General features: G+C 35.8%; 1 protein-coding gene across 5 annotated transcripts in view; it reads right to left on the bottom strand.

The window, feature by feature from the left end:
* The window catches only part of ORC5 (origin recognition complex subunit 5), a 64518-nt gene that overhangs the window by 14370 nt on the left and 25881 nt on the right, over positions 1-24267 (bottom strand). The window contains exon 14 of one of the 5 annotated variants that reach the window (XM_030959586.1): positions 18464-18983. The exons of the other annotated variants lie outside the window; for them this stretch is intronic. Within the exon in view, the coding sequence (XP_030815446.1) occupies positions 18951-18983 (33 nt within the window). The 3' untranslated portion in view covers positions 18464-18950. Of the gene's footprint in view, positions 1-18463; positions 18984-24267 lie in introns of those variants that run through there. 5 annotated transcript variants of the gene reach the window in all.

Genomic DNA, 24267 nt, shown 5'->3' with positions numbered 1-24267 from the left:
AGATGCGTACAACTAATTTACTCCATAATAACAAGGAAACACAACTCCTAAGTAAAAGGACTACAGATACAAGTTAGAGACAGCTAATTCAAAAGTACTCCCCTTTCTAGTTTATACTTCCAAAATCTGAGAAACCGAAGATGGTAACAGATGGTCAAAGGAACACTTGGGGAATGATGTTTACAGTCAATTTGATTACTTAAGCCAGGCAGCTCCAAAAAGTGGACACCAAACAAAGGCTGGCTATTTTTCAAGGCACAGGAAATAGCCAACAGAAGTATGCCTCTGCCATACCTTCATTCATTTTTGCATCAGAGGTCTCAGGTTCCAGGCAGGCTTTTTTACAAGATCAGGAAAGAAACACAAAGACTATTTTCCAAAAGCAAATCTTCGTGCTGCTGACCATACAATTTTAATTCCCCAAATCTAGATAATTTTGCCTCCTCCCTTCATTTATTGCATCTGTCCCACAATGGCCACATTTCTAGATACTGCAAGTCAAGCTCTATTAAGACCAGGAAAGCAGTAACGTTAGAAATACTACCCAGTACCTGTGATACTGATAGGACTTGATATATTTACAGAAGGCCCCTAAATTTTTAATGTTATTTCAGTAAATTATAGAACTGTGCACGCAGTTACCAGCCTTTTACTGCTATATGAAGAAGTTGTGTTTGTAAATACAGTTTTGCATTAAAAAAATAAATCAAGCAATTAGGATTTCAAACCTGTCCTGAGGATAAAAATCAGTGTTTCTGTACTTGGCAAGAGCAGAAATAATGATATTAAAAGAGATTGCTCAGAATAAGACATTTGGGAGTATTTCTTAAGTCTAAACTATGTTGCTTTCTCCAAGAAAAAAAAAAGACATTCAATGTGTCTTAACTTCAGTGTATTTTTGGATGATTATGATAATTAAATGTTTAAAGAGTATTGATCCAAATATTATATAAAGAAACAGGATATTAAGAATTCTTTAATTAAAATAACCACTTCAGAAATATTTGACCCAAATACATCTGAAATACAGTTCTCAGGCATTTCAACCATAGGAATAGAAAAATGGTAAAATACACTGTAGTCCCAAATGGGAGACTGCTCTGAAAAATAACAATTTTAAAATACATTGATTTTAAATCTTGAGATTGTGAAAACAGATCTTTAGAGATACTCCAGAGTAGCATGATGCTTCTCAACTACTCACAAGATACATTGCAGAAGACTGCAATCAACTCCACATTCACTGTGACTAGATAAACTGCAAATTTTAGTGGTTCTGTAACAGGAAAAAAATAGTAACAAAAACAAAAAATAGAAACAACTTGTATCGATTGCTTAAGAGTGTAAGTACAACATATTGGTACAAAACAAAGATTCTCCCTGGCCCAATCTGCTGCCTCTTGAAAGTACCAGCAAAGGATATTCAGGGAAATGTGTAATAAAATCGTAAGGAAGAAAAATTTCCTGACATACTTGGTCCTAGTGTTCTCACCTTCAGAGACTTCAGTAATTAGGTATAAAGTTGTTCACACATAGGGATCTGACTTGTTGAAACATGAAATTTCATGCTACTCTTGTATTGTCAAACTGGAGCTAAAAAGATTGCTGATTTGTGACGTTAATGCACTCATCAACACATTGGGGGAGAAATTTCTTATAAGGCTGCACATCAAGAGATTAGAAATAACAAAACTGCCCAGCTCTCAGCAATATATGGCAGTGAGTCATACTAGGTTTTATGCCATCCAACAGAGGAAAAGAAAAGACTCCAAACACCTGATTTACTTTCATATAAGACTGTAATTAGAATTTTATTTGGTAAGGAATGTCGGAGCCTAGAGAAACCAAGAGTTACAAAGTTCTTGTGCAACAGCAACTGAGAGGAACAGTTACACTTCTGTTTGGAACACTTCCCTAACAAAATCAGGACATTTAAGTTTAACATATTCCTGTACCTTTGCTTACAGGTACCCTTAAGGAGAACAGACTAAGCACCAAGGATGAATGTAAGTTTCAGTTCCAGGCTGGCCAACTGTCACCATGCAGCACAAGGGAAGAGAGGACTCCTGAAAGTCACTCTGTGCTGGCAGGAAATGGATATATCTGAAATCTTCCCTTTCTGAGCTTGACAGGAAACCAAACAGCCTCATGGAGGCTATTCTACTCTTAGTACATCTACAGCATCTGGTTCCCACCAGAAGGAAGGGAAAGGCCAGGCTGAAGACTGTGACTCAAGAAGCCCTCTAGATGCTTGAAAACAAATAAAACAAGCCCTATTGTAACAGCAGATAGTGATGGTTGTAATCTACAGTGAAGAAGTGTTATTTTCATTAAAGAAATATGTAAGTTTAGATGTGCTACAATAGAGGCTATAAATTCATAACATCCATTTCTAGAGAAAGCAAAGCTTTCAGCCAACCATGAATTGAAAAGTCTTAAAATATTAAAAATCTAGGTTCAATGACCCATTAAATAGGTTAGATGCAACTTCAAAAGATATCTATAAATATCCTTATATCCCTTGCACAGATAACATACAAAGTGGTTGAAACTACCAGTTTTCCATCTCTTATTCAGTTATACTTGGTTTTATCAGATAAAGAGCATGAAATATCATCTGTCAGCATGAAACATCATCTGTCAGCAATTAACTGTAAATCAAAAAACCATGTTCTTCTAACACAACACTAGTTTTTTATGCAGTTTCTGTCACCCTTTAATGCAACTGTGAAATTCTGCTAGTTATGCCATGTAGCACTTAGCTTTTCTAACCTGGAAAAAAATCGTTTCTGACACTCCTGTCTGGCAAGCACATGTGCTGGGTAAAAAACCAACCAAGGCAACCAATGAGTTAGTGAGCCAGTGTGCTGCCACACTCATCAACAAGGCTGGTCAATGGATTAAAGAAAGGATATGTGGGAAGGGAATAGCTGCTAAAGGGAAACGTTTCTTAGTAACAGTATGCAGGCAGTTAATATTTCTCCCACCTTTATAGCATTCAAGGATAATTCTGTCTATTTGGATAGACAGAAACATTCAAAGACACAACCACTCCTAAGAGTCCTAAAAGCATCTTGCTATATACACAATGTGCTAAAATTTGTGTAGGTAGCAAACACTGACTATACCACTTCTACACAACTGCAAATCATTTATGGGGTGGAGTGTAAAGCAATGACATGCTGCACAAGGCAATTTCCATGACATTCAGGAGTGGGGTGGGGAAGGCATGTGGTGACAGCACCAGCAGGCTGGTGGCTACAGTAACTTCTGGGGCAGAAAACACTACAAGGAGTTCAGCAGGGACTTCCCAGAGTCAGAGAAACCCAAGCGAGAGCAGAGAGATGCAGCAGGAGCTGGCAGCTCTTGTGATGGAGGCTGACATGGGGAGGGTTGATGCCAGAGCACCTGAGGGAGATTTGAAGAGCTGTAGGGAGCACAATACAAGTGACCAGGAGCACAGTGAAAAGGGTGGGCAAACAGGACAGACAGGATGTGGCAGAGCAGTTTGTACAGTGTTCCCTGTAGGCAGATGTGTAGGAGAGTGCAGCCACCTTCCTGGCTGCTGGGTCTCTGTGGGGACCTTTTCACTCCCTGCAACTGCCAGAAAGCAGCTTGAAGCCATGTGGGGATTGACCTCTTCTCCCAGGCAAGCAGGGAGAGGACAAGAGGAAATGGCCTCATGTTGCACCAGGGGGGAGGTTCAGGTTGGACATGAAGAATAATTTCTTCACTGAAAAAGTGACCAGCCATTGGCACAGGCTGGCCAGGGAGGTGTTTGAGTCACCAGCCCTGGAAGTTTTCAAGAAATGACTGGACATGGCACTTAGTGCTACAATTCAGTAGTCACGGTGGTGTTCAGTCAAAGCTTGGACTTCATGAGCTTGGAGGTCTTCTCCAAGTTTAATGAATCTATGATTTGAAAAGCATAAAAGAATCTCCACAAGGTATCCTATGTAAGTTTCAGTGGAATACAACGTAATCAAGGAACAATTGTTCCCATGACTAATGAACTAACTTCTTTTCGGAGTTCACAGCTGTGATAGCCACTCTATTTTGTGAATAATCACCTGTCAAGACTTTTAAATAATACTCAGTAATTATGAATCGGGACTTTTTGAATATTAAAATAAAATCATTTTAAAATGGCTTAATCCCTCAAAAATACTGTATTGATCATCAAACTGAAAAATCCATACAAGAGATCAGCAGAAAGGTGTGAAAAAACAGGACAGAATCAAGCAAGCAATGAAGTCTTTTGATCTCAACAGATTAAAAAATCACCTCATACTAAAATGCTGTAGTGAGAAAATACAGGAGAAAAACAAAACTGAACAAAGAGAAGCAGTTATGATTGGCAAAGACCCTATTAGGGTCTGATAAAAGCTACCTGTCATTTCAATCAACTGCTCTATCCAAACATTTTCCCACCTCTTGGAAGCCTTGCACATAAGCTTTACATAATGGGCAAGTAGCTCCTATGGTTATCTTCTGGAGTCTCTTCAGAAAGAAGAAACAGAGTATTGCTCAAGGATATTTTAAAATGTCCACTGCAGAATCTGCGTTGCAGTCAGTAAATATTAAAAAACCACCCTATCAAAGAAGCAGCTGGTCAGGAAGTGGTGCTATCAGTCTGCTATTCCTCAGTAAGAGAAGCACAAGCAGCAGAGACTAAAATATTATGTAGGGTATGCTCTGGTTCTAAACACTCACCCTGGGCACCTGCCCCTCTGCCACTGAAGACTCAGACCCACTTTTTATGAAGTTCTCAGCACATCTTGTCCAAGGTGGCACAGAGCACAGGCAAGGTGCCACTGCCAGGAGCTGCTACTGGGTCAGGACATACAGACCATTCCTCTGAGCTGCTCATCTGCCTGATGGCTGAGTTCAATTTTACAAAACATCTTGTCTTGCAGAAGCACTACATACTGTTAAAAGGTGACTAATTTTATCTGGAAAGTGCACCAAAACTTGGTCATCTCAAGAAAATTTTAAGACACAATTCTGCAGTTAAAAATACAGAAAAGAAAAAGGTTCCATACAAAGACTTTTCTGACTCTAAAACTGTTCTCATTTATTTTATAACAGAGAAATTGTGCAATATAAATGTTACCATGGTAACAACTCACTTTATTGAACAAGAGAGAAAATAATTATCCCAAACCTGCATATCATGCAAGCACATGCAGTAGATTTAGTGCTGCCCTTTTTCCCCCTCGCTATTTTTCTTCTGGCAAAGAGAAACAGATTTTGAATTTATACCTTATAGCAAGCCAGGCATCATTTTGCCTGTCCCTCCCACTTCTTTGTATATTTTACACCTCTTGAGTACATGATGTGAAGGACCCACTTACTTAGAAAAGGGGATTAATGAATCAGAAATGCTCTTCCCCCTCCTGAGTGAAGTACAGAGGACTCCTATGTAAATGCTTCACGCATTTAAAAAAAATGAAGCCCTAAGGCAAGCACAGCACATGCTTAGTATTCACTCAGTATACTAAAACAGGAACCCTTAGTTTATAGAAAACCAAAACTTATTCATCTCCAAACATAAATTAAACCTGATTTTACTGCTCTGTCTAAATATGTCTTGTGATATTGTATTTGTAAACATATATTTATATTTTATATACAAGGGACAGCAATATTTTCTGAAGAACGGCATGGATTTAGCCATACAAATCCAATTAATCTCAATAGAACTTGTATGGCTAAATCCCTGTGCTCAGCTTTGACATTTTAGAAGCAGTGGGGGAGGTTTTTCAAGGAGTGAATATGTATTATACAAAACTTAGTTTTCTCAGAAATAAAATACCATGTAGATCCTTAGAAATATCAACAAACATTTATGTGATTCTGTTAAGAAAGTCACATTCTTAGGAAAGCAGGCAAGGATTTCCACAAAACTCTTATTTTACAAAAAATAACAGTATTATCCTGCAGCCTATGAGATAAAACTAATCACATGTACATATTAGTTGGATAAATTATTCTTATTTTACCTCTAGTTTTGATCTTTTTACTTCATTTGCAGTACGTCTGCCTGTCTTATATGAAACGTTAAAGAATGAATTTAATCTAGTGTTCACAGTTGGAGGATGCATTTGGGATGCATAAAATTCCTGTTTTTAAAAGATCACTTTAAAGAAGTGACTTAGAAGTGCTGTTTAGAAAGACGATCTTGTCACCATCTTCCTCACTTTTTTTGGTTTATTTACAGTCCTGAACAATTTAGAGAGCTTAAGCGTAGAAACAAAAGTACACTGAACCAATTTCAGCAATGAAGAGTGCAGCTCAATTTGGCTCTCTCTTAGAAGATATTTTCAGGTATAGAAACAATTTATGTCTATACACATTAATTCACACACATAATACATGCTGTGCAAAATCTTAAGTCTTCTTCATGAACTGGAACTCTCCAAATCATCCAAATGCAACTATCTTGGCAGAGAATTCTTTCTGAAACATGGGCTTCAATGGTATGTCCTTCATAAATACACACACACCTCTTCTACTGAGTGTATTTAATACCTCCCTATGAAGCTCTAACATAAAAACATAATATATAAAAATATATAAACAGAATTCCAGGAATTGAACTGGTAAAACCTACAATTCCATATAAAGAAGGCTGCTCTTAGGTGCCTTCTCCCTTCCCCTAAAGCCCTTAACAATGAATACCAAGATTTCAGTTCCTAAACCAAATACTACTAGAGATGTATGTTTCCCATACAGCAGTTGAACAGTTAAATCTCAAGAGTCTTACAACTGCAGAAGTGATATAAATAATGTCTCTTTTTACAATAATTTAGATTTTGCATTTGCCAGTAGTTTTTGCATAGGAAACCTTTTTTTTTTTTTCCAGTTCAAGTATAAGTCATACAGATGCAGTGGAGAATTTTTTGTTTGTTTTTGTTAAAGAAGAAAAAGTGACCATCTTGGAATTAGCTGAACATATAAAGTATTAAAGAAGCCATTTAACAATTAGGACAAATTCAGCCAATATAAGCCATCATGCTGCTGATTATTCTTCCTGTATATGAAGTGCTAGTTCACACATGCTAGTTGAAAAGTTTTATTTAAAGCTTGTTGTATTTCAATTTAATAATGATAATTGCAGTACTGTATCCTGAAATCACACTTTTTGCTTGAAATGCATGATAAAGTTACTACTTCATGAAAAACTAAAGCATTTAAAAAAAGAAACATTGGTAATGCTCCTGCTAAACATTGCTAAAGCAACGTTTTTCTGTAATGGTGTGTTCTGAAAGCCTTATGACTGGACTTGAAACAAGTTCATAAAAGCAACAGCATATTACAAAAAAATATACATTATCAATTGAGGCAGTATCTGACACAAGAGCCTCTCTGGCCAGAAGCCCTCCTCAGAGCCTTCCTTGAATCTTGTTTTATTAAAAAGCTGTGTATTTTGGTGTACAAAAGTTCTGTACTGTCAAAATGTTTAGCTTAATTAAACATATGTGATAAAATCTTTCATCTTTAATATACTGAAATATGATTTTTTTTTTGTGTTAAAGACTTCTATTCATAAGGCTTTTCCCATGCAAAAATCTCAAACACTCTCTGTTCATGTCCCTTACATGGAAAAGCTGACTTTTCCATGCCCCCCACAACTCAGATTCACAGCATGGTTGAGGTGGCAGGGATCTCTGGAGGCCACCTGGTCCAACCTCCAGCTCAAGCAGGGCCATCTCAACCAGGCTGCCCAGAACCATGTCCAGACAGCTTTTGAGCATCTCTGAGGATGGAGATTTCACCACCATTCTGGGCAACCTGTGCCAGCACTCAAGTCACCCTCACAGTAAGAAAGCATTTCCTGATGTTTCAGTTTGTGCCTATTGCTTTGGAGTAGAGCAGCAGCTCCTGGCTGTGGCTCATTATATCCCTTTATTCTCTACAAGCCTCCTGCTCCTCCTGCTTCCTCACTTCTCAGCCTAAGATGCTCCACACCCTGTGCCGGGATCATCACATTCAAACATAATAGCACTTGGGTGGGGCAGCCTTAACAGGGCTCTCCTCAACTACTACTGCTGCATTTTCCTGCTCCAGACAAAACAATGTTTGGATGTGGAGTAATGTGTAACTCAGAAACCAAACACCAACATGTTTATCCTTATGGCAAGTTGGTTTCTTGGTAGGATTTTTTTTGTCTTGTTTCTTAGAATGTAAGCCATATCCTTCTCTAAAAGAACTTAGAAAATCCAGAAAATTGATACAATCTTGAGATTCCCATGCAGCCTCCTCTGACCAAACCATCTTGGTGGTCTTTAATAACAGTAGCTCACTGAAGAAATCATGGATGAAATACAGTCAGTAGCCATAAACATGTTCAACTTCTTCACAAATAAACTGCTAAAACATTAATTCAGAAACATAATCTCCATTCAGTTGACTAATAGAATGATATCTTACTTAAGAATTTTCAGAGGTTATTTTTTATCATCACTACTAGGCTCGGGGTTCAACTTTCAGTTTCTAAATGCTTGTTTTCTTCCAAGTGACAAGACTCTTGAACTCCTGCCTGAGTGCAACTGTGTCCCCCTGTTTTTAGGCTGGCTCATCACCAGCCAGAGCCTGAGTTACAGTTCCCAGTGGCAGAATGCAGCCTATTCAAAACAGCATGATTAATTTAGCTAAAAAGAAAACCACAAGCAGAGAGAAATGGATTAAATAAAAACAAAACCCTACATACATATGGTCTTATCTGAGACTTGCCTTGTTAACATTCCCCTTTTTTCAGCCAGAGGGTGAAGCACTTGCTGGTACTGCCCGAGTGCAACTGCTGCCTCTGACACTATAACCTGAATCCTTCCCCCTCTCCAACACAACCCAAGGCTGAATTCAGGTATTGTTCCCCCTGTTACAAAGCAACTGAAAGAAACCCACTGCCAGGTTCCCAGGAAGCTGAGGAAAAGCTTAACTGCATTTAACCCTTTGGGCTCCCTGGAACCAGCCACACAACATCCTCTGGTGCCAGGGACCCACACAGAACCCACAGCTCCCGTGTTCTTTGTGGCCATTAAAAGCTGCACTTGAGAATACCACAGATGACACAGGCAAAAAAGCAGGGAAATGGTGCTACAAAAGCAAAGAGTTTCATTTTTTTTCAGTGTGATCAGGTGTTACATTCTCCTGATCTAATAGGAGGACTAGAAACGTAAAAATGATATTAACAACTATTCACTTTCTATTTTTTTCCTTCAGCAAATAAATGTATTCACCTTTACAAATTTGTTCTGTGGGTTCTCTGTAAGTGCTGAATCCAATAAGCTAATGAACTGATGAGAAGGCTGCTGTGCCCAAAAATACACTATCAAGTCATTTATATGACAATTGTTCACAATAAATGCATACTGCTATGTTTCTTGTGCTCTGAATGGGAAGTAAAGGTATCAATATATATGCAATCTTTGTGGATGTCCAATGTACCACAGCTGCAACTTGATATTTAGAGCCAACAAAGAAAAAACTAGAACAATGAGAGAAAAAGATCTCAAATGCTGATGAAAGTGACTGGCAAATATTATTTAACCAAGGAAGAAAAAGACTGATCGCTTACACTGGGTCCACGAAATATTTGACATAATCAAAGATTCCAGTGACACATATGAAATTATCACTAAAATCAGCTACTCAGTAAAGAAGCAGTCTAGATATCAAGATTTATCACAGCTGCTTTTTTATCAAAAGTATTTAGTCTGACACCTTAAATTCAACAAAGAATTAAAGAATTTCAGAAAAAAAGATGGCCTTTTTCAATACAGATGGATACTCAAAGGTTTGCTTGCCTTCTACATTTTAAGACTAAGTTTTATATATATACATACACACACACATACATATATAATTTATTAAGTGTTGTCACTTGATATTACACCCTCTTTCCTTGAACTTCTACTGTAGATTATTACAAAATTACTAAGACCATATCTGCACATCTTTTCAAGTTGGAAAAAGTCATTTTACAAATGTCTCCATTTATAAGCAGTGAGCAACCTGAAGATGCCTCTCCTGTGTCAGTGACTGCAGCTACAAAGTATTTCATGCCCATTTCAAATTCCTGCCTGTTCCTTTTAGAACATATTAGGATTTAACATCAAAACGAACAGCTTTTCTCTTACTACCTCACCTAATCCAGTTAAAAGTATTATGAAGATGACAGTGATTGACAGTTACACAGATGACACACTTGTCACACATCACATCTGCCAATACTTACTTTTTTCCTCATTCATGCAGGTTGTCTTTTTTTTTCTCCAAAAGAATATAGTATTTATTAGGTCAACATTTCCTAATTCACTATGTATGAAAAATCATTTAACTAGCTTTTTAACATTTGGTTGTAAAATAAGAGTTAATAATTTTTAGACAAATTAAACTGCTCTTTGTCAGTACTTTTATTCATATGAAAATGACCTTAAGCAAACCTATCATCTGATGCAATAGATAGTCTATATGGATTGCACTTTTACAGGTAACACAGATAAGAGTATTGTTCTGCTCATGAGGCAGAGAGAGTTAAATCATAAAATATTCAGTTTTAATTAAGATTATTGTATCAAAGGCAAGGCTTAATGCAGAATTGAAATAAGGATCAAGGTTAATGCCTATTCTAAATCAAATTTACATAAATTATGTTTCAGTAGTATACCATGAGTCTTATTTCGTTAATTTATACCATGTGAGACCATCAAAATTAAAGATAGAAAATATCTATTAAGTCATCTTTACTCTCCTCCCACCAATGAAAAATTCTTTTACCTTCTTTTAAGTTTATATCTGAATGCTTTGTCTACTGTCATTTGCAATAGCTCAAGCAGTGGGGCATTGCACTAAAACTTCAGGGGAGACTATCACATGCTTTACCATCTCCAAAAGAAGGGGTTTTTATAGTATTCAAAACTAAAAAAGCTCATCTTATTTCATTACTCCTACTTAGACCTTTTTTGAACTCTTCTAAATGAATCCTTTCTTGGCACTTGAAGACTATAAATACCTTCAGACATTTTCATCATCCCCTGGTAGTTATTTAGCCAAATTAGTGTAGGGATCATCTCTCTTCATCTGAACATCACCAAGCACACAGATAGCTATAAGTAATAATTACATGTGTTCATTTCCTTTAATCTTTCTTCACAAGTCATTCCCTTCTAGCCTTTAATTTTTGCCAGTCTTCATGCCTACATCTTCTTTTAAGTGTTACTGCTTTGCAATTATTTTTCTTTCTCTGAACAGCTTTATTCCAGGTCATATCCACTTAGGCATGCCAGCTTGCATTTGCCACTTTATACTGAATTTTCACTGATGTGTGTAGATTTTTCTGTTAGTTTTTTTTTGTTTGTTTTAATAAAACATCAGATTCAAATCTCCTATCTGTTCATGTCAAACTATCACAGAAAAAAATGAAATGAGATTACCTGCACCAGCATTTCTGCTATTAAAATACAATATAAGTGCCTAATAAATTGTTTACATTACTCATTTTTACGTTTGGGTCTTTATCCAGGTTTTAGGCACCATCTATTTTGGGCAATCAGACTGAAATACCTTTGGGTTTTGGAGTACAGGTAATTAACTTTTTTCTTTGCATTTGTCTTTTTTAGTATCTGCATAAATACTTTCAGTCACAACAAAATGACATGAGAACTGCAAGCATTACTTTTATCTCCTGTCACATTGATGACTCCCTATCCTGTTTGCTATCTTTCTTCCTCATCACTCCAACACACTGAGCTATCCCCTGTGCCCTAGTACAATGTAAAGCTACAAAAGCTTCACCTGAGCCAGATGGAGACCACAAATTGCACTGGAGTCTAGCTCACTCTAGGGAATTCCAGATGCTGAGCAGAATTAAAATTTGGGCTATTTTTGATATGGGAGAGGAGAAGAAGATATTGGTTTGAATGTTTATCTAATGACAGATAAAAGTAGATTTCTTTACTGCTACAGAGATTCTGCCATGTCAAATCTCCACCTGTACCTCTTCATTTCTCCCACTCATCAAGAGATGGACTGGTTCTGGTCACAACTGCATGGAAAACATGTTAAATCATCTGGTCAAATAGCATTCCACAGGCTAGTCCCACAAAATGCCTACTACAAGGTTAAAACCAGCGAGGTGTCAATGATTAGTCTAGGAGGGAAGGAAAAAGGCAGGCTAAGGACATGATGCCCAGCAGACCAGCCTCCTGTGCAACAGCTCCAGTGACCATGTGCTGCTCCCTGTTAGCCATCCTTCCCCCTTGTACTTCCACTGGAAGCCCATCACATTTTGTGACAGAAGTTGTTAATCTAAACAGAAAGCTTCTCTATGTCAAAAGCTCATTTGTAAGAGCTAAGTACTAGGGTGAACAGCAACTCTCTGCCACTATTAACTAAGAGGCAGCCAGCTCAAAACAAAAGGTAGATTTTTCAGGCTATAATGAAAAAGCAATACAGAGATTTTGTGCCATTGATGCCTCTGCTATACCTGTTCAGTGAATCAGAACAGATTACTTCAGGCTCCCAGTCTTCTAGACTGTCAGTCTAGCATCTTTCACAAGCACTACAGTCACACCAATTATTAAAAAGCTTTTCTCTACACCATCAGTGTCATACATCCATTAGAGGCCATTCCACACTAGAAGATATGTTGCAAAAAGTCTTCCTAGGCCATATGCTAGTAATAAATAAAAAAGGCTGAAAAAGATCATTTTATAACAACAATCTTCAGTTTTCTTCTCATGTCTGTGTGGTAATCTCTTGAGTCAATCTGTTTACTGTCTGTATCTACTACACCAAGGTTTCTTTTTTTTTTTTTTTTTGTATATAATTCATTACTTTCTCTTCTGATGTCTTCCATATTTCTTGTGCAGAGATCTAGAACATGGAACACCCACTAGTTCATTCTATGTAGGTCACAGATGGTCAATAACACATCCAGCACTCTTCAATTATTAAAATAGACAAACCTGGTTCTTCATATTCTCTAGCTATGACTTTCAAAAAAATATCCCAGCTACCACTTCTCCTATGTTTTTTCAAACTGACTACTAACCAGAGTCTGAATTCAAAACTTCTCAGAACACATAGATATATTGTCTGTATATTCTATTTCTCATAGTGGAATGTTTTACAATGTTCACAATAGGATGATGAAGCTCCCACAGTTCATTTGTATTCTGTTTCAGGAAACATTAATGGAAGGTGAGCAAGCAGAAAAAAAAAAGTATGTAAAACCATGTACACAGAAAGATATATCTCAATATTCTATGAGAACTGCTATGGAGACCAGAATCGGGTCCCGTTAGAAATGGCAACATACATAAATTTAATCACATTCATAAATAACTACTAATTAGAAAACAAGAGAATAACCTACAAATAGTTTAAAAGTATGTAATTTTTGAAAATGAGATTTTTGTCTGTTTATCTGGGGTTTGGGTTTGAGTTTTTGTTCATGTTTGTTTTCTTTTTTTAAAATACCTTTCATCTGAATGAAGTTGCACCATCACATGTTAGAGAAACACACTTACAGAGCAGCATTTGCTCATCTGAACTAGATCTGTCTTCAAACAGTTCAATTTTAGTTTCAGTTAAACTGTGCCAAAAATCCACACTGAATCCCAGTAATATTTTTAAATTTTACCTCTGAAACACTTCCTGAAATTTAAATAACTTCTAAGTCTTTCATTTTTTTGGTAAATCTTCTATGACTTGCACTTGCAGAGGTTATACCTAACCTCTTTTCATTTCATACTTCAGAAAACAAAGGTAGAAGATCCCTTCTTGACATATTCAGCATTCTCACATTGAAAAATATCACTTTCAGAGCATTTTCCACAAGACACTGAGCTATAGCTGCTGTACCTGAAATACAGTTCAAAGCTGTAGGGTTCAAACTGCAAGTTCAAGGATGTAAAATGACAGGTCATCATCACAGAATTCTGCAATTTAAGTTTCTATCAGAAAGAGATGAGTTTCAGCACCTTGTCCTTAGGAATAAGTCAAAAGCAGTCCAGCAAAAAAAGGATGAGAAGGCCAACACCAGCCTGCCAGCCATGCAATGCAACCCTGGGCAGGCTCTTCCCAAGTACTCACTGCAGAGTGACAGCCCAACTTAATTTGCAGGAAGAATGAGTGGGAAGGTGTACAAATCAATCACTGCCCCCCAGTCTGCAAACATTTTGACAAGGAATACGACATTCAAGCAGGGATATTTGATGGTGGCTTTTCCATTTGTTTTGTAAGAAACCCAGAATAATGACTGAGAAAACACTTCTTAGTCCTTCAGGACAGAATAGCTTTACACAGATATAATGTAAATGTTTGCATCTGAGGCTGTCTTGATTCCATTTCAAGAGGATGGAGGAGTCAGTGCAGCAGGACACAGTTCATTGAAACCTAGTACAGATTTTAAAACTTTTCACTAACAGAGTAGGTTTAGATGCTCATGTGTGCATCAGGGTGCATGTCTGTTTCTCTCCATTAACTAGAAAAGCACACTGACTACTTCATATATACTTTTACTAGTCAGACACATACACAGGTAGACCCAATCTTGCCTAAAATAATCACATTATTTCTAGTATCATCCACCCTCCTCCATCTAACATGAGAAATTAAATCATACAGTGGTGAGGATGGAAACTTTTTGCTGCACCTATGCAACTTCAGATACACAGAACCATTTTCAGCCATAATAATCATCACTGTCGTCATAATCATCATTATAGCAGCTTTTCCAAGTCTAAGCTACTGCAGGATTTGTCTCACCTTGTTTTGTCATTCTCCATATTTTAAATGAACAATATTTGCAACATTTACTAAGAATATAAACTTTCCATAAATGAGATTTACTTACACCGTGCTATCAATTTTCCACATTGCTCCCCCCAAATATTTTCCAGTTTTTATTTCCATAGATGGAGAAGAGAGATTATGTAAATTCCTAACTATTCCTCATCTACCAGGAGGCATTCTTTTGTGAATAAGCTTCATATTCTGAAATCCTCTCTTTCAATGCAGCTGCTTCTTTTGTCCAAGATACTGTGGCAAGCCCCACTATCTGCTATCAAATGAACACAGCCAGCAGCAAAGGGTCTTTAGGGGAGGAGGGGTGTCAAGCACAAAGTCAGTAGCTAGAACTGACTGCAGCTGGCAGGGCAGAAACAGTACAAGCATTCACCAAAGTGATCCAACATATTCTTTAATGTACCATTTTGCTACCTTATGCTCTAACATTGTTCATGGGCACAGTCTCGGTACTTTTCAACCTCATTAGGAAATGGAAGCTACAGATAGAATGGTACAGATACAATGCTACAAATTTATTTCACATGTGATACAGCAAAATAATTTGTATTGAATTGACAGGTGAGGTGTAAATACCTAAGGAGAACAAACTGTAGGTAAGGAGATGCGAGAGTGCATCAGGCAGGGACAGGAGGACATGGGGCCATATAAAAACCAGTCCAAGGAGCACATCAATAAAAAGAATGCAACATTATAGCCAACCCTTCAACCAGTGATTCTGAACCATCTTTCTTGCCCCTACTGAAACTGCAATTGCATCCATTACTGTATGTGCAGTGAAGTAAAAGATATTAAATAAGCAAAAGATTGTCAAATGAAGATCTTGACAAGATATCTGTGTCTCTACAACTCACTGATGTGAATACCAAGGAGCTGGTAAAGCTGGTTTTGGCTGAAAGACAATGATAGCAAAAAGTACAGCAGGTAAAATTGGCCTTTAGTAGCCTATCAGCTGGAATTCGACTTTAGTTCTAGTTACCAGGGATGTGAAGAAACAGGGCATGCAATGTAGCTATTTAATCTCAAGAGTTAGTTCTAGTTTTGAAATTGTATTTCAATTAACCAATTCTACACAAATGCTCAGTAAGGAGATGGTTCTTTGTCCCCAACAGGTCATACTCCAAATGGTGAGAGAAAACAGCCAAATTACCTCTAAGAAAGATAGAATTTATAAAGAGTATTAATGATGTCACCTGGGGGCTTGAAAGGTTCTTTTTAGTATTTAATCATATCTTTCTAGGCATATCAGCTTAAAACAAGAGATTTGAGAGAGAACTAATGAATTCTATCCTAATGCTCTAATTTGCTTTATCTCAGTATTGTGTCCTATCTTATTCCCATGAATAGCTGGTGATTCTGAAATAGACTTTCTGCATACAGTAAATGGTTAAAGCAAAGTGATTAAAAAACTTATAATATACAGGCTGTTTTTAGATATATATGTTATCAAGAGAGGTTGTGCAGTACTTGCTTAATTAATCTTTGCTGTCTTAACACATGAACCAGATGTACTATTATGTTCTTTGTTCTTCCCTAAAGAGGGGATGAGCTGATTATTTATCTCCAAACAATAGGAGTTCATGTACCACAGTGAAGAATTTTTTTTAATTGGGGAGGCAATCACTAACAAGCTTCAGCTGCAACTGCTTGATGTAAACACAGCACAAATTTGTTCCTCGAGTATTAAACGATGTTCCTACCAGTAAGTACATGAAACTAATTTCTAAGTAAGTGTGTAGAGAAAGAGATGGAAAGGAAAGAGTTTGGAAGGAGGAAAACTCTGTTTTGTCTTTCATGTATTCATATTTACTTCTTTGATACACTAACACATTTTCATAGATCAGTTAAGATTGGAAGCTTCAAATACTGTTTACAAATAATATGCCGAGAGAACAGAAGTTAAAGAAACTGTTGGTTGATACAACACATTCCCTATATTATATAGCATGCAATCTAAGATATGTGAAAGGCACAAGGAAATATATAATATGTTCATAGGGCCACAAGAATACTTTGTGAAAGTTATAAACAGATTATATACTGAAATTCAAGTAATTTATACACTAAATTTAAAGTAAATCAAAAAAGTGCAAATCTATCGTAAATCAATTTCACAAAGCCTTAAACACAGCTACTTCCTGGTCAGCGATTTCTTAGGGACATGCTACACAAACAAAAAAACTACGATCAAAAAGCAAGGAAGTTTAGAAATTAGTAAACTGTTCTAGAGAAGATATTTAGGAATTCACTTTATCTTCCTGATAAACTTCCTGACTCCCCATTCCCTCTCAACAGTCTATCCCTTGTCATAACCAAACTTTCTTCCATAAAACTAGTTTCCAGTAATTCACAATGATTTGTCTTCTTAAATACACTGTTTTTAAGACACAGAGTAAGTGCCAAGCTGGAACCTATTACTATAAGCTCTTCACAGAAATAAGGTAAGTTTTCTACTTTAAATTACTGTAAAGAAAGAACTCATACAGAATAGAATAGGATTTGATTAAGAAAGCCTCCTAAGAAATCATAAAGCTGTATTATCAACATACCTCCAAAAATGAGAATAAGATCAAAACAACATAATATAGGTAAAACACTATTAGTCTTTCTAAAATATCTTTTCTCCATCAATTAAAATTAGAAGGAATCAAGCATATCAGTCTCTTCACAATTTTAATTAGAAAGTACTACTTGAAGTAAGAATACTTTTATTTTTTTTCACAGCTATGCTCAGAGTTGGAAAAAAATAGTCAGCTATTTGGTTAAAAGTAATGTTTTCTCCTTTCTTTTTGCTTAACAGCAGGCTCTCTCAAGCTGCCATAGTCAGTGCTAAAGTGCTAACTATGTCACCATGCTGTGCATCACATTAAGTTCCCATTTCAGCTCATGAATTTCTGCCAGATTAGTCCAGTAACCAATAACAGAAAATGAGAAAATGGGAGTTATTTATTACCTCTTATCACCATCTTCCCAAACCTACAGAAAATCAACAGAGTACTCAGATCAATACAATTCAGTACAATGAGATCAATAGATTACTACACTTTCTAACCAATAGGCAGATCCAGGAAAACAAAGTCTGTCAGATGCATAATATACCTATAAAAGGATACAGGATCAAAACCAGTAAGGTTCAAATACAACAGTAAGAATATAAAATTGTCTAAAAAAAGCACCCACAGCTACAAACTGACAACTGCTAAAAAAGATGTTCTAACAATACAAAAATAATCTTTTAGGTATGGGCAACCATGAAGTCACAGGATCAAAAGGTTGTACTACAAACCCACTTGGACAATAAATATGTGGGGATATACAGATTATATATGAATGCTGTGTGAGACACAGGACGTTATAGAGGACTGACAGATATTCTGTGCTGGCAAGATGTGCCTTAGTTATCTTCACTACACTCTGAAAGAGGAGGGGAAGTTTATTTAGCCCAGTAATGAGAATGAGATAAGCCCAGAGTGTACGGTTTATATTTGCTCATTCCTGTCACTGGGAAGCTCTAAAGATCTTCTGACTGACCGGATAGAGAGGTATACTGTAATTCTAAATAGTTCTCATTTAAAAAAACTAAATTTAAAAATAAGCTTTTAAGACCTTTTTCCATATAGTTCTTTAGTTCTTTTTTTTTTTTTTTTTTGTTAAAATAAATGCTTCCCCCTGCATGGAAGTATAGAAGGATCACTCCAGAGATGACACCTCCTGTGGTCAGAATGGATTAAGCTATGCAATTTTATGCACCTTCCTCTGAAGCAAGAGGACAGTGAAATGCAGTCATTTTCAGGTTAAATCAATAGGACAGAAGCAGAAGCTGATGACATCTTCTCTTGTCACTTTAGAACTCAAGAAGTGATAAAAATAGGGAAATACAGGAGAATATATTTGCTTATATTCCAAAAACAAAATTCAAGAAAATCTACATACAATCAACTCCAAGAGAAATGTAACTTTTACAATCATCTCCCTTCTGAATATTCACTACTTAATGATTCCACCTTTCAACAATGTATAATTATTCAAACATTTAGATATTTTTGCACACAACTGTTCAAGTCTCCCAAATCTCAGCAGCACCTAATGGATGTATAAAGCAAAGGCACTCTCCAAAATCAGATGTGTGATATGCTTCAATGTTGTCTTGAATCAGTTTGCAATATTATCTGTGAGACATAAAAGGATTTTTTTAAAACATTCAACCAGACAACAAGAAATCTCACTGCAATATAAACTTTGGTCATGAAGGTGTAAATGCTAAATTCATTTGAGAACAGGATAGAAATATATTCTTCCAAAGTCACCTCCCACACTGAGGTAGCTAATATCTGCTATGAACTTCTCAATTATTTCAGGTAAAATTTTAGCAATAACTCTATCCATTTATGCAAAAATAGAACAAACACAGCACTTGTGGAATTTCTGATTAATAGGAAAGCAAAGGAAGGTGGTTTACCAGAAGCAGCAGGAACTTCATTTTCCAGCATTTTGCTTATTTAAAAAAATTAAAAATTAATCTACTTACTGACATATAACATCTTGTACTGACAGTAAAAGAATATGCTCTATATTTTTGCATACTGTAAAATAAAAATGGCTCCACTTATCTTTGTTCCTCTTCATAATAAGGCCTCTTAGGGAACAGTGGAGAACAACACACATTTTAAACCCGACCTTTTTCTGTAGAAATTCACCCACCTGCTCACTTTTTAAATGGAGAGTATTCTATAAGTCTTAAATAATAGTGTTAAAACCAGATGCAAAATGCTCCTATGAGCAGTCCCTGCAACAGCAAGGAGAGCTAGAACACAATACAGCTGATCTAGCAAAAATGAGTAATTCTTATTCTGTCAAGAGTTGTCAAATGTGGAATGAAAAACTTCTTATTTTTAAACATTAATACAATCAGAGCTTGTAGAAGCGATTAAGAGTGCTTTCCACTTGAAAAAAACTGTTAAGTTGACAGTATTCACAGAATTAAATCACAGAAGCATAGAATCATAGAATCAAATTCCTCTTTATCAAATTGCTGCATCAAGGGAACCTAATATAATGCAGTAACACAGTTAGAACTATAATCAGGATGTGGATATTTGGTGTCCAGAAAGGCTGTGACATATAGAGGCCAAAATACAAATCAAGTAAGTAGATAACAAAATCAGGCATCTGTCCAATCTTGCAATTGAAATTTTACCATGGCTGTCAATTTACAAATAAAGGGCAGTTTAAACATTAAATTATCATCTGAAAAAGGAAGTCATAAAGCATGCTTCCAAGACAACAGGGACAAAGAAATTTAGCAGGTAAATTGCCTCATACTGTTCCAGTTTACATAAAGAATATTAGATATTCCCTATTCTATTCATGTAAGGCAGACAAGAAAGCAAGAAAAAAGAAAACAATTCTCTCCAAATTCTTACATTCCAAGAAAGGGCACTTTTTTCCTCTCTTAATTACAGAAAACTACATTCCTCTGGCTCCCTCCAGCTGGAATTATGTTATGTAAATCAGTGGTTTGTGTGTTTCTCATAGACCCATATCACATTGGCACTTAACACACTACTCAATTTACTGAGTATGCACACTACTGCATTTATTTTAACTTCAGATGAAAAGCTCTTACTCTTTGGACAATACTTTGCAATGCTACTTATCTTTACAACAGATTGAAAAATTTTAGGTTTGTTAACCTTCATTCCAAATTCTTACACATTTATAACTAAATTAGTTCTATGAATTTGTGATACTCTTAAAAAAATTCAAATGGTTTTCTTAGATCCAGCAAAGAGATAAGAAACGTCTAATAAATGAAATACAGACTATGTATAAGATACCTGATGTGTCTCCATATACTCATAAACACCCTTCCTAGAAATCTCTGATTGCAAATGCACTGGAGTCAGAAGTAAATCCTAACTATACAACTATCTGAAAATATTTGCCAAATATAAAGAGTAACATTAAAACCAAACATGGGATGACCTAATTGTAGTGCATTACAGTGAAAATGTAAACAAAACTGAAGTTACTGATTAGTTACCTATTTGGTAATTTTCAGCTATTATATACTCTGAGAAGTTACCCTAGATGTTTTTCCAAATATTCAGGGATATACTACCAGAAATAAAATATGCAAAAGTATGCAAGATAAAGGGCTTTGTTCCATTTTACCTTTGATAACATCATAGCTCAAAACTACAAGCAGATCTAATCAATCCTCTTTATGAAAATCTATTTCACAAGAAAGCAAAAGCAAGATAAAATGCCTAGAAAATGAAAAATGGCCAGGAGAACTGAATTGACTTGAAGAAGCAATTACTGAATTATTTTGGTAGAGGAAAAAACATTGGTTAATTTTGGCTTCTAAACCATAACAACAATATCTGCTTCCTCATTGATCGTGATATGAACAGCTCTTATCCTCTTCAATGTAAAATGACCTCGTTTAAATTAAATTGGTGCTGGTAATTCTTGCCCAATGTTTTGTGCATAAATTCCTTTGTGTCCTATACTAAGGCACATTTTTATGAAGAGCATTATGTTGTATTTCTGTCTATTTTCTGTGGGAAACCTAAAATGAAATACTACTCTTATACTGAATAGATTCTCAGAACCTTTGCAAAATGCACTTTCAGCAAGCTTTACAAAGTTTCTTTGTATCCCTCCATTCTGCTGTAATTGTCCTTGGACACAATGGATATTTCCTAGTCTGCACAGTGGATCCATATGGAGGTACAAATAATACTCCTGGTTGTTCCTGCTGTACCAAGTAAGGAAACTCTAAGACTTCTCTGTTGTTGTAGGATGCAGACTGCACGTCCCAGAGTCACCTGGTTTTCAGCACTGTGTGAAAGTGCACTTTCATCTTTTCACCACTTTCTCCATATTTTACCTTTCAAAACACTTCAGCCCCATACTCAGCCACACATCCAAAGCCATACTCAGCCACAGACCTGTGCAAGTTCTGTCCCAGCACAGAATGTACTGCCTATTGGTGACTGCAATATCATCTTCAATCCATTAAATTATTACACACAATTGTATCTGAAGAAAAACATTTTAAGAACTCGTCTTCTCAAATGCCTCCAGAAATCAATAGCTCTCTAATCTCCATCTTCTTGGTTTAAAAAATAAGCAAATAAACTTAAATAAATTCAGTAACCTGTTATACTAATACACAATGTGCTAAAAAACTAGTATTGTGATAAATTAGTAAGAAAATCAGTGAATTTTCTGGAGAAAAATGAACACTGGGAACATCCCAAACGACTACAAACAATTCATGTACGTACTAAGATGAAGACGCTATAATTAAAACCTCCAAACCTTCCATTAACTTTGTCTCAAAAAATCCTCACTGGATGTGAGAAGTTTGATTAAAAAGAGCACAAACCCAAGAGAAATTTCAACTTTTAAGGGAGTAAATAAAAAATTGTCATTTGCAGAAGTGGAAAATTGCTTTCCCCACCCCCCTGTGCTGTTCTCTTGTACTAGTTAGTGAGAAACACCAAAATGAATGGGCTCAATTCTATCTCCTAATTACAGCAAGAAGTTACAGCAGAAGTTATTTAGTTTTGTATTGGTGGCAAAGATCATACTTGCAAAACAAACATGCTAACTCTAGGTTTGAAAAAAGGTATGAAACCATTTTAAAGAGTATGATATTTAAAGGCAAAATATTAAGATTCAAATTTTCAGTTGAAAATCTATTTAGAAAAACTAAACATTTTCAATAAAACCTACCATTAAGAGGAAAAATGAAATTTTCCTGCTCATTAGCACAGAAGTTTCACTTCTGAAAAGCTAATAACCAAAATTTTCATGTGAATAGAAACTATACAGAAAAACAAGAGGCAATAAGAAATACCACGTAATCAGCAAGTGAGAGATCTTAAAGCAGCTGCTAGTCCTTCTTGAATCCTGACTGTGATTGTTGATCAACTTTAAAGCTAAAGCATGCTATTTTCTGATAGTACATGGGGAGAATTAATATGCATTTGGTTCATGTACAGCCTTTGAGTTTACAAATTAAAGAGCACATAAAATTAATCATGAGTCAGTTAAGAAGCCAAATATTTCACATAAACATTATAAACGTCTGTATAATTTTATTATTATTTCCATGCTGATCACACAAACAAAAAATTTAAGATTGTGTTATTTAACAGTAAAATGTAGCAGTACTGATAAGGATAAACCGGGTCCTAAATAGTCACTTTGAAAAATATATTTACAGAATAACCAATGACAAAAATCACTGAAGTGCAAATTGTTTTAAACTATTCAAGAAAGAAAAGCAATTAAATATTATGCCTAGTTTAAACTACTTTCCAAACCTATTTTAAATTCTGTTGCATTTTTTTATTACTTTGCAGTGGACGCTTCAATATTTTTAATTAAAATTTAATGTAAAAATTGCTTTATAACTAAAAATACTCTTAAATAATTTATAAAATTGAATTATTGTATAAACATATTTAATTTCAAATTCTTTGTCCTAACCCAGTTAAGATTATATACAGTTTTTTTATATCTGTATAGCTTAATCTCCAGATATTCAGAAAATAAAGAATTACAACTATTCTTTGATAACACTGCCACCTAGTGCAAACTCAAAATCAGAACAAAGCATTTCACTGAACTTGTTAATTCTGTAATTTAGCCTAAAGTGGAACTATAATATGTCCAAATTGTGGCTTCAGTACTACTTAACTGTACATTGGAATCTGACATTTGCTCTCCTACCTGGAATGCCTGTTAAATATGCAGCTACACTAATTTTGGAAATATACTCTAAAATACTGTTATATAATACATTCACATCTAGTGTGTTCCAAAATGGTTTTGGATAGCCAAAAATAAGAGAATACAAAGCTAACATCCTAAAAAATAAACACGTATGTTCCTAGAACTTCACATGAATGCAGAAAATAAACTGGAATATTACTTGGTTAAATATGATAGCTAACAAGGAAAGGTGGAAAATATTTCAGTAATAAATTACAACGAAAGAAGGAAGAAATTGAGAATTTCTAAGGTGAAAATGATATCCAAGAATCAAACTGATAGTAGAAAATAATCTTTACTTATACAGAATTGGTCAATACACACTTGACAAACCCAGAAGCCTTGAGAAACCACTGGATTTCCTACATTCCACTCACTTCTATAGCTATGCTGCCATCTAGTGAAACGGGATACTCACTCTTCTCTGTAAGACATATTTCCTCCAAATGGAAAACAGTAGGTATATGTACCACAGCAAACACTGCTCACCTGTAAGTATCTTATTCCCTCTGCTTCTTCTTCACCACTACATTTTTGTAGTAACATGTGCTACAATGTGACTAATTTTAGCCATGGGACAGCAAACACTTAACCTGAAATGCAAACAAGCTTACAGACTTCAGTGAGAAACCAAGGAACTGATCAGTACAGACCACAGTCCAG

This window comes from Camarhynchus parvulus, chromosome 1A (genome assembly GCF_901933205.1).
Source record: "Camarhynchus parvulus chromosome 1A, STF_HiC, whole genome shotgun sequence".
In the NCBI taxonomy this organism is placed as follows: domain Eukaryota; kingdom Metazoa; phylum Chordata; class Aves; order Passeriformes; family Thraupidae; genus Camarhynchus; species Camarhynchus parvulus.
This window is presented reverse-complemented; position numbering and strand designations above follow the sequence as displayed.